Source organism: Typopeltis vanoorti, chromosome 26 (genome assembly GCF_054136105.1).
Source record: "Typopeltis vanoorti isolate ZY-2024b chromosome 26, IOZ_Tvanoo_1.0, whole genome shotgun sequence".
NCBI classification, from domain to species: domain Eukaryota; kingdom Metazoa; phylum Arthropoda; class Arachnida; order Uropygi; family Thelyphonidae; genus Typopeltis; species Typopeltis vanoorti.
Genome location: NC_143574.1, coordinates 7742812 through 7757026, shown reverse-complemented (window position 1 = coordinate 7757026; position 14215 = coordinate 7742812). Strand labels below are relative to the sequence as shown.

At 33.3% G+C, this 14215-nt stretch overlaps 1 protein-coding gene across 2 annotated transcripts in view; it reads right to left on the bottom strand.

Moving 5' to 3' along the window:
* LOC150092300 (far upstream element-binding protein 1-like) overlaps nucleotides 1–13454 on the bottom strand; it is a 176958-nt gene extending 163504 nt beyond the window's left edge. The window contains exon 1 of one of the 2 annotated variants that reach the window (XM_090414931.1): nucleotides 13260–13454. In XM_090414931.1, the coding sequence (XP_090271057.1) occupies nucleotides 13260–13361 (102 nt within the window). In that variant the 5' untranslated portion in view covers nucleotides 13362–13454. The remainder of the gene's footprint in view (nucleotides 1–13259) is intronic. The other variant, XM_090414930.1, reaches the window with a different exon arrangement.
* Between the last annotated feature and the right edge of the window lie 761 nt (nucleotides 13455–14215).

Below are 14215 nucleotides of genomic sequence, written 5' to 3'. Positions count from 1 at the left end.
TAATGTGATTGTAAATTTTAATAATTCCACTATGTCAGGTGGAAATTTTTGGATTAACAATTCTGTTCTTTCTTTGTGAGGAATATTACTGGAGAGAGAGAGACAGAGACAATGTTAAAACTTGCTAACATGTCTGTATCTGCCAGGTTAATGTCTTTTATCCTTGTATGAAATTCTATGGAATTTTTTTTTATTGAAGAGAGTAATGTCTTTTATCCTTAAAAAATTCCATAGAATCTCATACAAGGATAAAAGACATTACTCTCTTGAGTAATGAAAATGAAAAAACTTCTATCAACTATCTCTAATCCAGAGAATTTTAGTAATAAGGTGTTGACACCTTTTGGCAACTGGTATGGTGATATGACTTCTGCATTACTTCCACCTTAGTATCACCAACTCTGAGTCTGGCTCCCACTGATGAGACCACAATAAAGGTCGAAACTAGTCTGGGTAATGACCCTTCCCTTAATGCATAGCAGTATACATGTCTGCAAGGAGATGTGCTTTGCATTATGGGAGATACTAAGGCAAGTGATCAGAACTTATCCCACCTTTACCACGAGTTGCCCCAGTCCTGAAAATACTTAAGGCGCAAACTTTGTTTGCTTCCACTTGGATAAAGGATTAAACCAAATATATAATTATAACGCATGCTTATTCCACAAGGATAGGTGTTAGGTTCTACATGGTTTTTAATTTATGCTGGTACTGATGTATGCAGATGCAGCTGCATGGAAAAATTATTTTCACTGATATAATTTTAAGAAATTAATAGTGAGCTGTTAGAAGACCACATTAATTAGGATATAAATGCTTTAATAATAGTGGCTTTAAAATAAATTCAAATATATATATATATATATATTTATTTAAACACACACACACAATTTTAGTTTAGCAGATAGTTTGAACACAAATTATTAATGAAATGCATAAGTAAAACTGCAATAGTAATCAAGACTGTAGCTGCAGATTAATCAAAACAAAGTAGGAAAATATTTAGTTTTACTGAAAACCATCTTCTCCAATGGAAATTCCAATAAATGAGATCATTATTAATGAATCAAATATATTTAAAAAAAAATAAACGAATAACTAACAATTTAAATATTAAAAAAAATGCCAGTACAGTGTCCTTGAGGTGCGTATACTTTTCACGTGTAAATTCCTCATTTCAGTATGGTATAACTCTTACTGGATATGATTATTACAATAATGTTTCCCTAACCCAGTGTTTCTCAAAGTGTGATACACGTACCCCCAGGGGTACGCAAAAGGTCTTCAGGGGGTACATAGCAATTTTCTGCTATGCACCATTAACACATGGAACCATTATTAAGAAAAAATTAATTATTTTAAAAGTATATATTTCTCAATGAATTATATATTATGTATGAATTCTCCTACTTGAATTGCGAGTTACTATCAGCAAGACGTTCACATCCTGGCGATAGTAACTCACTCCCTGTGGTAAACACCATGCCCTCCCCAACATGGTCACTATACTGAAGACTAAGAAAAACAAGTAGTTTTATTGTATCACTGAATAAGGTACAGACATTTACATTTACGGTTTGTGTAATATATTTTTCAAGAAATAGTGCAATTGGAGACAACTGGGATAAAAACGGCACTAACTAATGAATCACATCTCCCCCTCCAACAGAAACTGCTGTTTAGATTCGAGCAAAACCATATGTTGCCAGTGCAACATATGGTTTTGCTTGACACCACCCCGTTGTGAACATGTTAAAACTAAGAAATATATAGTGAATGTGTTTCAGATATTATGGAATTCGGTTGAAGAGAATTAGCATTTCAACTCAACTGTTGGCTTTGTCTTTGGTTTGCGCAATCTTTTGTTAATACTGCACCAATCACATGCACTTCTTCATAGAGCAGCTATGAAGAAGTGCATATGATTTTCAAATTCTTTTAGCTTTCAAATTCTCAAGTACGGATCATTGGTTAAACACTGGATTTATAAAACGCACAAAAGAGAGCAATATAGCAAATACAAGTAGCTGTAAGCAACAAGAAAACATTGATATTGCATCTGGATTAAATGAAATTGATAAGGGTGTGTCGTCTGACATCTCTAGAGAACCAACTAGGAAGAAGATAAAAATATTCATAAGTATGATATGAATTACTTGAAATGTGGATTTTCATGGACGGGAAATGAAGAGGAACCTATTCCAATTTTTGTTCTATTAAAAATAAATCATTTTTTGTTTACATGAACATAGAAATTCAAATAAAATAGACATTTACAATGAAATATACTTTATTTATTTATTTATTACTATTATTTTGATAAGGGGTAGTAATAATAAAAATTTAAGAAAGGGTACGTGGATATCTGAAGTTTGAGAAACACTGCCCTAATCCAAGACAGAATAATTATAGCTTTATCGATTTGAGTTTCATCCTCACACACAATTCAGCAATTGTATTATTTTTTCTCAATTCCTATCTGCAATTTTCTTATATGTTATTTGTCAGGTCTCTAATGTTCTCAACTCTTACTTTTCAGAATTATGATGCACTACTAACTACATCAGTGGTCTTCCTATACTTGCTCTTCCTCTAAGGTTTTTTCCTGCTTCTTGGTAAACACCTGTTTAACCTTTTTGCCTCCCATTTTGTTAACTTTCTGATTAGAGAGGTGATCCTCTGCTCACAAATTTTGAATGATATCGACTTTCTTGGAAAAACCTCCACAAAGCCTCTTAAGGAATGCAGTGACCAAACCAGGGCTTCTGAACTAATGTCCAATCCTCACCTTCTCATCATGCACCCTGTTAGGTATCTAACTGGATAAACGAGGATAAGATGGCAATTTGGGACTTACCTTGATGGACCTGTGATTTCAGTCAGGATTTCTCCATGACTACAGGTCATAAAGAGTCTAGCTATTCCTGTCTTGGCCTTTCTTTTCCATTTTCTTCAACTTTCTTAATCATTGGGTCTTCCCACCTTAAGGCTGGTCTTCCAGGTTTCTTTTTGGTATCTCTCGGATACCAATTTGTTACTCTGACTGTCCATCTGTTGTCTCTCATTCTGGCAAGATGTCCTGCCCATCTACTTTTGCTATTGTAGATTGCTTTTATTACATCCTGGAGTCCAGACTTCTTCCTGATTTCTGTGTGTCTTAAATGGTCTATTTTATTTATACTGCACATTCTTCTTTCTATTGCACGTTGAGTTGTTATTAAGCTTGGTTCTTCTTTTAAAGTTGTGTTCCTTTATGACCTTCTTTTAAAGTTGTGTTTCACTGCGATAAGTTAATGCTGGTAGGATGTAACTATTGAAAAGGTGGGCTCTTATTTCCATATCTATGTTTTGGTTGGTGATCGTTGATTTTATTTTGTTGAAGGCTATCCAAGCAGCTCTTTTTTTTTCTTGCTATTTCATTTGATATGTCGTTATTCATTTTTATTGACTCTCCAAGGTATATGCAATCTTCAACTTTTTCGATGGTGTGGGATTCTAGAGCGATTGTATAATCTTTATATTATTCGTTTTTCATTCATCTTGTTTTGTCCGGATGTATTTCCAATCCAATTTTTTGGCAGTTTTGCTTATGTCATCCAGCACTAATCCTAATAGTTCAGGGGAGTGAGATATTAATACCACATCGTCGGCAAATAATAGGATATTTAACATTTCACCAACAATATTTATTCCACCTTTCGTGCCAGTTTTTCGAATGCTGTCCAGAGTAGATGTGAATAGATTAGTGATAAGACATCGCCCTGACATACTCCTGTACTTAAGTTAATTTTAATTGAGTGATTGGAAAGAGTGATATTTGTTATGCCTTCTTTGTAGATATCTTTAGTGAGCTGGATATATGCTATTTCTACTCCTTGTTCTGTTAAAGCTTGGAATACTGCGTTATGTTCAATAGTGTCAAATGTCTTTTTAAAATCTATAAAAAGAAGACAAAGTGGAATCTGGTATTCTCTGCATCTTTCTGTTAGTTGAGTAATAGTATGAATGTGGTCTATTGTCAAAACGCCTTTTTTGAAACCGGCTTGTTCTTTGCAGCTATTTTTGTTGATGGAAGTTTGTATTCTGTTTAGGATGACTGGCAAATATTTTATGTGTGTGTGTGTGATAATAGACAGATGGGTCTGTAATTACTGATGTCTTCTTTATTACCTTTTTTATGCAGAATTATGTTCTTTGATGTTTTCTATTCAGTAGGTGCTTTCCTTAATTGTATTACCTTGATGGACCTGTGTTTCACTCAGGATTTCTACACAAGTGCAGATCACAAAGATGCCTCCAACAATCTCGAGCCTCTCTCTTCCATGTTATACCTACAGATTTCAGTGGAGGGTCTTCCCATCTTGTAAATGGTCTTCCTGGTTTCTCTATATGTCCATCTGTTATCCCTGAGTCTGGCTATGTGACATGCCCATCTCATCTTGCTTTCATATACTGCAGTTACAACATCTTTTATGCATGATCTCTTTCTTAGTTCCGTGTTTCTAACATGTTCCATTTTGCTGATGTTACAAATCCTATGTTCTATTGCATGCTGAGTTATTCTGAGAGTTTCTTCTTCTTTTCTTGTCATGTTCCATGTTTCTGATCCATATGTGAGTGATGGAAGAATGTCACTATTAAGTAGTTTTGACTTCATAGAGATGTCAAGATTTGGATCAATAAGTGTTTCATTTAGTCTGTTGAATGATAGCCATGCAGCTTTCTTTTTGCTAGTTCTTCAGATAAATCGTTATTCATTTTTATTGTTTGTCTAAGTAATTGTAGGAGTCAACTAGTTCTATAGGGATGTTATTAATATATAGGTGACTGTCACTTGTGTAAATGTTTTTGATCCATTTTGTTTTTTCTAGATTCACTTCTAAGCCTATCTTACTGCTGTTTATGCATAATTTTTTCACCCATTTCTTCTAGATCTTTTGGGTTGTGGGATATCAGTACTAGATCATCGGCAAACATAAGGATTTGTAGTTTTTCACCATCTATGCTTATTCCTGCATTTAGGTCTATTTTTTTTCAGAATGTATTCTAAAGTGCTGGTAAATAGATTTGGGGAGATCATATCGCTTTGGACCCCTCTCTTTATATTTATATTTATAGGTTGATCAAATAGGGTTATTTTATTTGTGTAGTCTGATTTTTGTTAATTTCTTTTATCACGTGGATAAAAGAAATTAAGGTCCACATTTATTTCCAGTAAGGCACTGATGACTGCATTGTGTTCTATGGTATCAAATGCTTTTTTAAAATCAATAAAGAGGAAACATAGAGGGATTCGGTATTCTCTGCATTTTTCAGTTAGTTGTGAAATGACTCAGGGGCTTACAAGGTGAGTACAGGCATGACAAACCTGAGATACTCAAGTTAGATCTGATCTTACTTCGTACAATATACACTTGGTATATCATATCTGGAGACTAGTCTTCTTTCCCTCCACTCTCTTACTTCTTATCCCACCCAGTGCTATTAGAGCAATTCGAGGGCGAGGGGGGTGACTTTTTCCTCTCAAACTGTAGTTTCCACTATCTACTAAAAAAGGCAAGCCTAGTTGTCTTAAGGCGGCAGCCCCACCACTAGGATACCTATCATCATGCTAGTCACTTGACATAGGGAAACACACATTATTTTCAAATCTCAATGAAATCCAAACTGGACAGAAAACATGGGAAATGACTGCAAACTGGAAAAGGTTAAGGAACTTTGGAAAAAGAAAAACGTGGTGAAATATGCTACATGGAACATTAGAAGCATAGCACATAAAGAAGAATTAGATAACATTTTAAATGATGGAAATATAGAAATTGCAGTTCTTACAGAAACAAAAAAGAAACAGCTAACTACAATATCATATATAGTGGAGTGGACAAACAAATACATGCAAAAGCTGATGTAATGATTTGTATCCATAAATCAATTAAAGCAAAAATAACTCATTATACATACTGGAATGAAAGAATATCACAAGTGTAATTAAAATTAAATAAAGAAAATTTAACAGTTGTTGGAGTGCGTGCCCCTGAAGAAGGAAAAGAAGAAGAAAATGATAGTTTTACAAAGAGTTACGAGTATATGAAAAATTAAATAAAACAGACCATATAATTATAGCCGGAGATCTTAATGCCAGAATACGGATGAAAAAAATTAACAATAATATATGAAAATTTGGAGAACCAACAGTAAACAAAAATGGTAAAAGACTCATTGATTATACAATATATAATCATTTAAAAATAATGAATACACTTTACCAACATAAAAATATACATAAATATATGTGGTGTGCAAGAAGACAAAAATTAATAATAGATTACTTTATAGTAAATGAAAAAGCAGCAAACCTCTTCCTAGACATTAAAGTTAGAAGAGGGCTAGTTAGAATCACTTAAGGAATTGAACAACGTAGATACGAATCTAAATTAAATTACACTTTAATAAATATTTCCGATATTTCGGCAACGTCACATTGCCATTTTCAAAAGGAACTTACAAAAAAGGCATGTGCACGTAGGCAATACAATACAGTAACTGAGAATGAAGAGATGAAGCTATTGTTCTCCTAAAAGTCCTGATGGTACCCTCTAATGGGCTAAGTAGGTGTTCTTGGCCGTTGGGCTGAAGGTCTACTGATGTAAGCCTCCCAAATTTGGGGCAGTCGCATACAACCAACTTTGTTGAGGATTGGAGAGTTTCTTAGGGCTGAGGCTGATTCCATAAAGTCTTTCGAATTTGTATTTGCTACGATGTATTACTGTAGCTTTCTTCCACCGTATTCTGTGGCATGTATCCAGAGAATGGACTGCAAGACTATAATGGCTGTACTTGTGAAAAAGGATTTAGTCCTTGTGTTCAAAAATTCTGATATTCGCTGTCCTGCCTGTTTGGCCAAAGTAAAACAGTTTACAACTGCAAGGGACCTGGTATACACCAGGTAGGTCTAGGGGAAGTGGTTGGTCTTTGGTGGAGCAGATAAGGGATGCCAATTTTCTGTAAGGCCTGTAACAGGAAATATTTATTAAAGTGTAATTTAATTTATATTCGTATCTACGTTGTTCAATTCCTTAAGTGATTTAGTAATCACTATTTAGTACAGGCAAAACTAAGATTTCCACTAAACTGGCTACAAAAAATACAAAAAAATAATAAACTAGAGAAACAAAATCTAATTACAAAGTAAGACTACTAAATGATTCAAGTATAAGAAATTTATACCAACAGAGGATTAATAACTACATAGAAAAAATACAAGATAATGAAGACATTGAGAAATAATGGAATAATATAAAAGAAATGATCACATCAGCAGCATATGAAAGCCTAGGAACACACAAAAAATATAAAAATAAAAAATTATGTATGGGACAATGAAATAAAAAACAATACTTGAAAATAAAAAGCTGGCTAAGTAACAAAAAACAAGATGAAATTGAATATAAAAAACCTTTCTTTTAGTGTTGCATGGTAATCAGCATTCATTTTAGAAATTATGGATTTGACAACTGTGTTATAAAATAAAAGTTATTTATAACACAATTGTAAAGTCCATAATTTTGAAAATGAATTGAATATAAAAAAAGATGAGCAATAGCCAAAAGAGAGAGAGAGAAAGCTGAGAAAAATTTGCATCATATCTAGAAAATTACATACAAAATAAGACCCGGTGCGTACAAAATACTAAACACATGAATGCAGATATAAAAGAAACTGCAAATATAAATTGTGAAATAGATATAAAAGAATTCTTGGATTACTTTACTGATCTTTGGATGGATAATACTGGCATCAAAAATAATTACACCAGAAACTTACAAAATACCTTAAATGATATAATAACAATGAAAGAATTAAAGGACAACCTAAATAAAATAAAAAATGGTAAATCGACAGAAGATAGGATAAACTCCGAACTGTATAAATTTGCTGGAAAAAAATTTCATCAAAGATCGCTAAAATTTTTAAATAAAATGTATACAAATACCAATAGAATGGAATACAAGCATAGTAATAACTATATTTAAAAAAGGGGATAAAACAAAACAAAAATAAACAATAGAGGTATTAGTTTATTGAATACATGTTACAAAATATATAGCAGAATACTTAATGAAAAACTAAAAATATACAGTGAAAAAATATTATTAGAAGGTCAAAATGGATTTAGAAACAGACGCTCTACAATAGATGCAGCTTTCTGTTTAAAACCACTTATAGAAAAAAAGAAGAGAATTTAATTTGGAAACTCATCTTTTGTTTATAGATTACAAAAAAGCATTTGACAAAGTAAAAAGATATATACTGTTTGATATATTACAAAAGAATAAATATACCTAATATTTTACTACATGCAATATTGAATATATATAAAGATAATAAAATAAATGAAAAGTTGTCTGAAAAACAATCTATAAACCAAGGAGTAAGATAGGGATGCCCTGTCTCCAACACTTTTCAATATTTACATTAATAAAATATTAATACAGTGGAACACCTTAAACAATCAAGGTATAGAAATTTCCCAGAATAACAAAATAAATACGCTATTATTTGCAGATAATTAGGTAATTATCTGCAAATTTTAGGACCAAGCTCTCATCACTCCTTGTCTCAGTATGGTCCACCTTTGCTCCGAGTGCTTTGCATGGTGGGAGATACTGAGACAAGGAGTGATGAGAGCTTGGTCCACCTTTGCTCCGAGTTGCCAACAGTTGCACCACCTTACCTCAGTCCTGAAGATATTTTCAGGCACAAACTTTGTTTGCTCACACTTGGATAAAGGATTAAACTAAATTTATTATAGTCTAACCAAGTGCAAAATATACTTCCAACACACAGAATCTGGATGCTAAATGGAGTGAAAGGACTTCAGTGTAGGTCAGCATCTTCTGCACTATAGTAGCCTAAAGTTTAGTTAAATCAGTACTTTAGCCTTCAGGGTCTAGCTTAGTTGGATAGTGCAAACCATGCATTCCATCTCAACAAACTCAAGAAGAATAACTATAGAACCAATGTATTAACACTATAATTCCACAGGAGCGAGCTGATAGGAACAACAATTAGTCTCAACAGTTCAGAGTAATCATTACTATTTTACTTAGAATGTAGAAAATACCAGGACACCATGAGCATTAGGCATATTCCTCACTGGTTGACAGAAGTAAAGCAAAGTTTCCAGAGAAGAATCCCAGTTCAATCCAAAATGCACAAACCAAATTTTCAATGCAAACTGCCAACAGTTACCTAATCTAAGATATTTGTTAGTGCATAAGCATCCATCTTGTTCTTGTCAGCACACATTAAGCTGGAGAGTTCAATAAAAAATGTGATATATTATAGTATGCAGATTCAAAATGAGCTTGTCTGTCCATGGTGCGCAGAATGATCTCCACAACAGTGGACATAACCATAAAACACTTCATGTAATAAAAACACTAAAAGAAGGCAAATTTCCTAAACAGAATATATTTTAAGATGAATCAACATTTCAAATTTCTGAGAATATAAACATGCACAATGCCAAATTTGGGTTTCTTCTAGGTTTTGCAGCTTTTCCACCAAAACATGAGATTTCCCTAAAATGAATGGATAGTGTGCCCTTACAAATACAGAAGTGCTACATCTGTTTTGATTTGCAAAGAAACTTTTTTTTCTTTTTACTTCTTTGATATATGAAACTTATGAATGTTCAAACATAATTTTCTAATTAGACAGGGCATCCTGCCAAATTTTGGAAGTATCGTGTGGTAAAGTGGATGATTATTTCTCAAATGTTACTGGATAGAAAAGAATCAATTTCCTTCCCCTTCACAATCTTGACATTTCCAGCTTAATGTGTACTGATAAGAATAAGATGGATGCTTATGCAGAACAAACAAGTATCTTAGGTTAGGTACTTGTTTGTTCTGCATAAGCATCAAACCAAAAATTTCAAACCAAACTGTCAGCAGTTTGGTTTGAAATTTTGGTTTGGTTTATGCATCCCAGATGCTGGGAATCCTCTGTGGAACCTTGTTTTGCTTCCATCACTACATCTCTAGATTTTTTCCCTTTGAAGTGCTTTTGCTACAAGAATTAAAAGATAAAATTAGAGATACTGCAGGTACAGCTACTCTAGAAATGTTGCAAATGGCATAAGCTGAGTTATAGGATCCATTCAGATTTGAAACCTGGGAAACTGCACCTGCACTCACACTCATCTATCCCAGGGGTGGCTAGATATATGCTAAAGGATTAGATATCTGCTGGAACTACATATGGATGGTACTCTTATAAGACCTGTTCACCTCCAACAAAAACTTTACCGTTCAACATAGTGGTAATAAATACTGTCATTTACAGTATTTATTACCACTATATCTTCATTTTTTCCCAATGGATATTTGCCTTTAAATGTAATCATCCAGTGAAGTCCATCAACCTGCTTATTAGAAGCCTGAAATGGATTGAAGATTCCATGGTAAAGTTCCATGTTTGGTCTCTAGAGCAGGGTTTCTGTACTACATAAAAATAATTTTTTTAAAAAAACTATGAAATTAATAAAATGAAAAAAAAAAAGCCTTTTGTGGGTGGTGAGACAAGAAAAATTCAAATTTCAAATCAACAACTAAAATGTCACTGTATTGTCCATTTAACTCTTTGAATCCACATCTATGTTATTATTGTTTTCTAATGACATATACTATTATTTTAACTAGAACTCATGCTATAAAGTTTTGACTATCTGAATTTCCTGATTGTAGCTGTCCTGATCAGCAGTTCTTTTAATAAACACGCCTCCATACTCTCTCTTATTTTCAAATTAAATACAACTTGCATTACTTTCATCATCATCATTTTAGATGGCTCCATTGGCTGATAGGTAGCATCTCTGCTTTTCAATTAATTAGGTGGTAGGTTCAAGCCCACTATAGGCATACATGTTTTGAATATCTAGGTGAGAAATGATTTCACTGACCAGTGTGAAACCACCAGACTTGGTGAAGGCCTGAATGGCTTGTAGAGCAGGAATGTAGAGCAGGTGCCCTCCCTCGATGAGTCTTTGGACTCTCTGAAGATGTCAAATAATAATAATAAAAATACAGTTTGGTCAGCTAAATCCCAAATTGTAGCCTATCCTTGTTCCAGTAGATATCTATCTACTAAATAAGCTCACCACAGGGTGAGGACTGAATATTAGGTCAAAAACTCCAATCATCTTTTTTTTTCCCTCCATTTTCTACATTCTTTAAAAAGCTATATGGAGGTCTATTCCCAGTGATCTAGTTTCACCCTTATGGGACCCTACACCAATAGTTAATATATATATTTCATTAATAGTAATTTCTGAAAGATGTTATGGAAAATGCTATTTGCTACTGTCTTAAATATCTGGAAATTATGTCAGTCAGAAATAAATCATATTTTGCACTCATTAGGGATAAACAATACAGTAACATTTGTGTTTCTAGTAAGCTCGTTTCCATAAAAAAATATAAAAAATCTGGATTCTTACACACTGGTGATGATCATTTCTTAGTATGTACAAATTATTCTGGTACAACATATTTAATGGTTCAGTACTTACTATTAGTTTCCTTTTCTTTCAAAGTAGTCTATTACTGTCAGAACTTTGATTTGATAAGCTTTTACTTAAATATGTTCTAAAATTCAAAAATTAATCTGTCTTCTATCTTGCTGGTCCTTCTTTTGAAACACATCTATTCCTTGTCATTCGTTTCACTTTTTCATAAATAAACAAGTTTGAGCACAGTTAGTAGTTGGAAGGGGATCATTTGTTCGATGCTGTTGCCACACTCTCCCTGGAGATGTCACATAATAATAATAATAAACAGATGGCTGACTGAGAGGTAGTAGAAAGTAGTATATACGGTGGGGATGAATCTGCCAGATTTAAGACTTTTTAACGGTTTTAATTCAAAAACAATATATTTATTTACTGATATTGGGAAGGACCTGACAGGAGATGTTCAACTGTTTACTGATAATGCAAAGATAGGCAAGCAATGTGGGATACTACGATATGCAACACTGGAACAACTTTAGAGAAATGATAATGGTTGTTAATTCAATATTAACAATTGCAAAGTTATGCATTATGGCACAATGACATATACAACAGCAATATTATATTGGTGGAATTATGCTTGAAAAAACTGATGAGGCTAGAGATCTTGGACTTATGGTCGATAGGAAGCTGAAGTTCAAAGGTCACGTAGAAAAAATTGCAAATACAACTCAGAGGATAATTGCAATGCTGAAACAAACACTGACATGTACAATAAGCCATTTTACCTCTTTACAAGGCTTTGATATGAAAGCACCTAGACTGTGTTATGCAGATTTGGTCTCCTGGGTTCAGAGAGGAAAAAAGCAGCAGTGGAAAGAATGCAAAGATAATACTGGATGCCAGAAGTAGATTATGAGGAAAGCATGCAGACACTGTTAACAGAAGGAGGGGTGATAGGATAGAGGCCTATGAACTAATGAAAGGTTCCAAATGGAAATCGGTTAAAATTTTACACTGTACGGGAGGAGAGGGAGGAGGACAAAGTGGCATCCACATAAGTTTGTGTGCAGTTAAAAAAAAGTTGGGGGTTAGATTTTTCTCTCACAAAGCAGTGAGTGGAAGACTGCCTGTTGAAATAGTAAGTTATGTATGACCTCCCTTCAAGTCCTTAACTTCCTGTAGTTCCCTGTTAAAAATAATAATTAAAAAATGCCAAACTGATGAAACAGCATTATTAACATTTAATATCTACTAAAACGCACATAGATCAGATGTATCCTACATTCCCAGTCATTTGAAATTAACTAAGAAAAAATGTACCAATGTCACGTCTGAATGTTTATCTGCTTTGGATAAAAATTTAATTTACCTTAGCACTGCAATAAATACTAAAATTAGACTGTACGTTCCTGTACTCTAATTTCGAAAGGTTTTAAACTCTACTGAGTGAACACTCGAAATGCAAAATACTACACATTTTCTTGTTTGTTTGTTTTTATATAAAATCATATGCCGTAAATTAATACAGCTAACTCTTAATATGAACGTAATGAAATAACACATTCCTTAACGCAAACAAATAAGATTATTGAAGTGAAGTACCACAATCATGAATCGAAACATCTTTCTTTGTGTTAGTGATACCGGTTTCAACTTGTATAAGGTTCACTTAACTCTAATATAAAACGATACACTGTAATCAAACAAATATCTATATAACAGCAAAAGAAAATGTGCGTACCTGACGAGCTCTCTGTACAGCATCCGCAAAAGCAGAACTCGGTTCAAAACTACTGGAAGAGTTAGATTGACGAGTAGGTGATACAACTGTAAAATCCGACATAGTGCAACTCTCAAGATGGCGAACAATACTAACTTCTGCACTCACGTGATATGTTTGAACATACGGGTCTTTCTATAGATTGTCATCCATTGAAAGAAGGAAGATGCTTTTTAACAGGAAAATAAAAATAAAATATTTGAGAGAGGAGAAAGGATGCAGAACAGATTTTCATTTCCATTTAATAATATACATAACTACTATTAGATTTTTAAAAACAGAAAATTCTATGAGATTGACAGGCAAATTTTTCTTCAGCCTGTGCTTTAATGAGCTTGATTGATAGCTTCAGAGGTTGAAACGGCCATGATGAGACTCAATTCATCTAGGTAGCAAATTTAATTAGCCATACATATTTCATTTTTCGTTATGCATAATCGGTTATTTAATTTATCTTCAACAACGCTTCTATGGTTAGGATATAGATCCGATGATGTTCAGTAGTTACACCAAATGGTAATTAATGCTTAATTAATAGTTAATTAAAAACTATTCCTTAACTTAAAACTCGATCAGTTTAGTGTACGTTACGGTGCGCTTCTACAGGTGTAATACAAAGAATTAGGATGTCAAAAAGAGGAAAGTATATAGCATGCAAGCCAACAGCAAGGAATCAGTCAAATAGTTCAAGTTAGTAGTTAAAATATCACTTAGTAAAATTATACTCAAGAGGTATTATTGTTTAAAACTGCAGTCTATCATATCTCAGATTCGATTGTTCGAGTTTCTTCATAAACGAGGTAAGAAAATTTATTGGTTTTTGCTATATTGGAAGCTTCCTTGAATTTCTTTTTTTTAAATGCTTGAGTGAGAGTATAGGGCATTTTTTTAAATACTTGAGTGAGAGTATAGGGCAT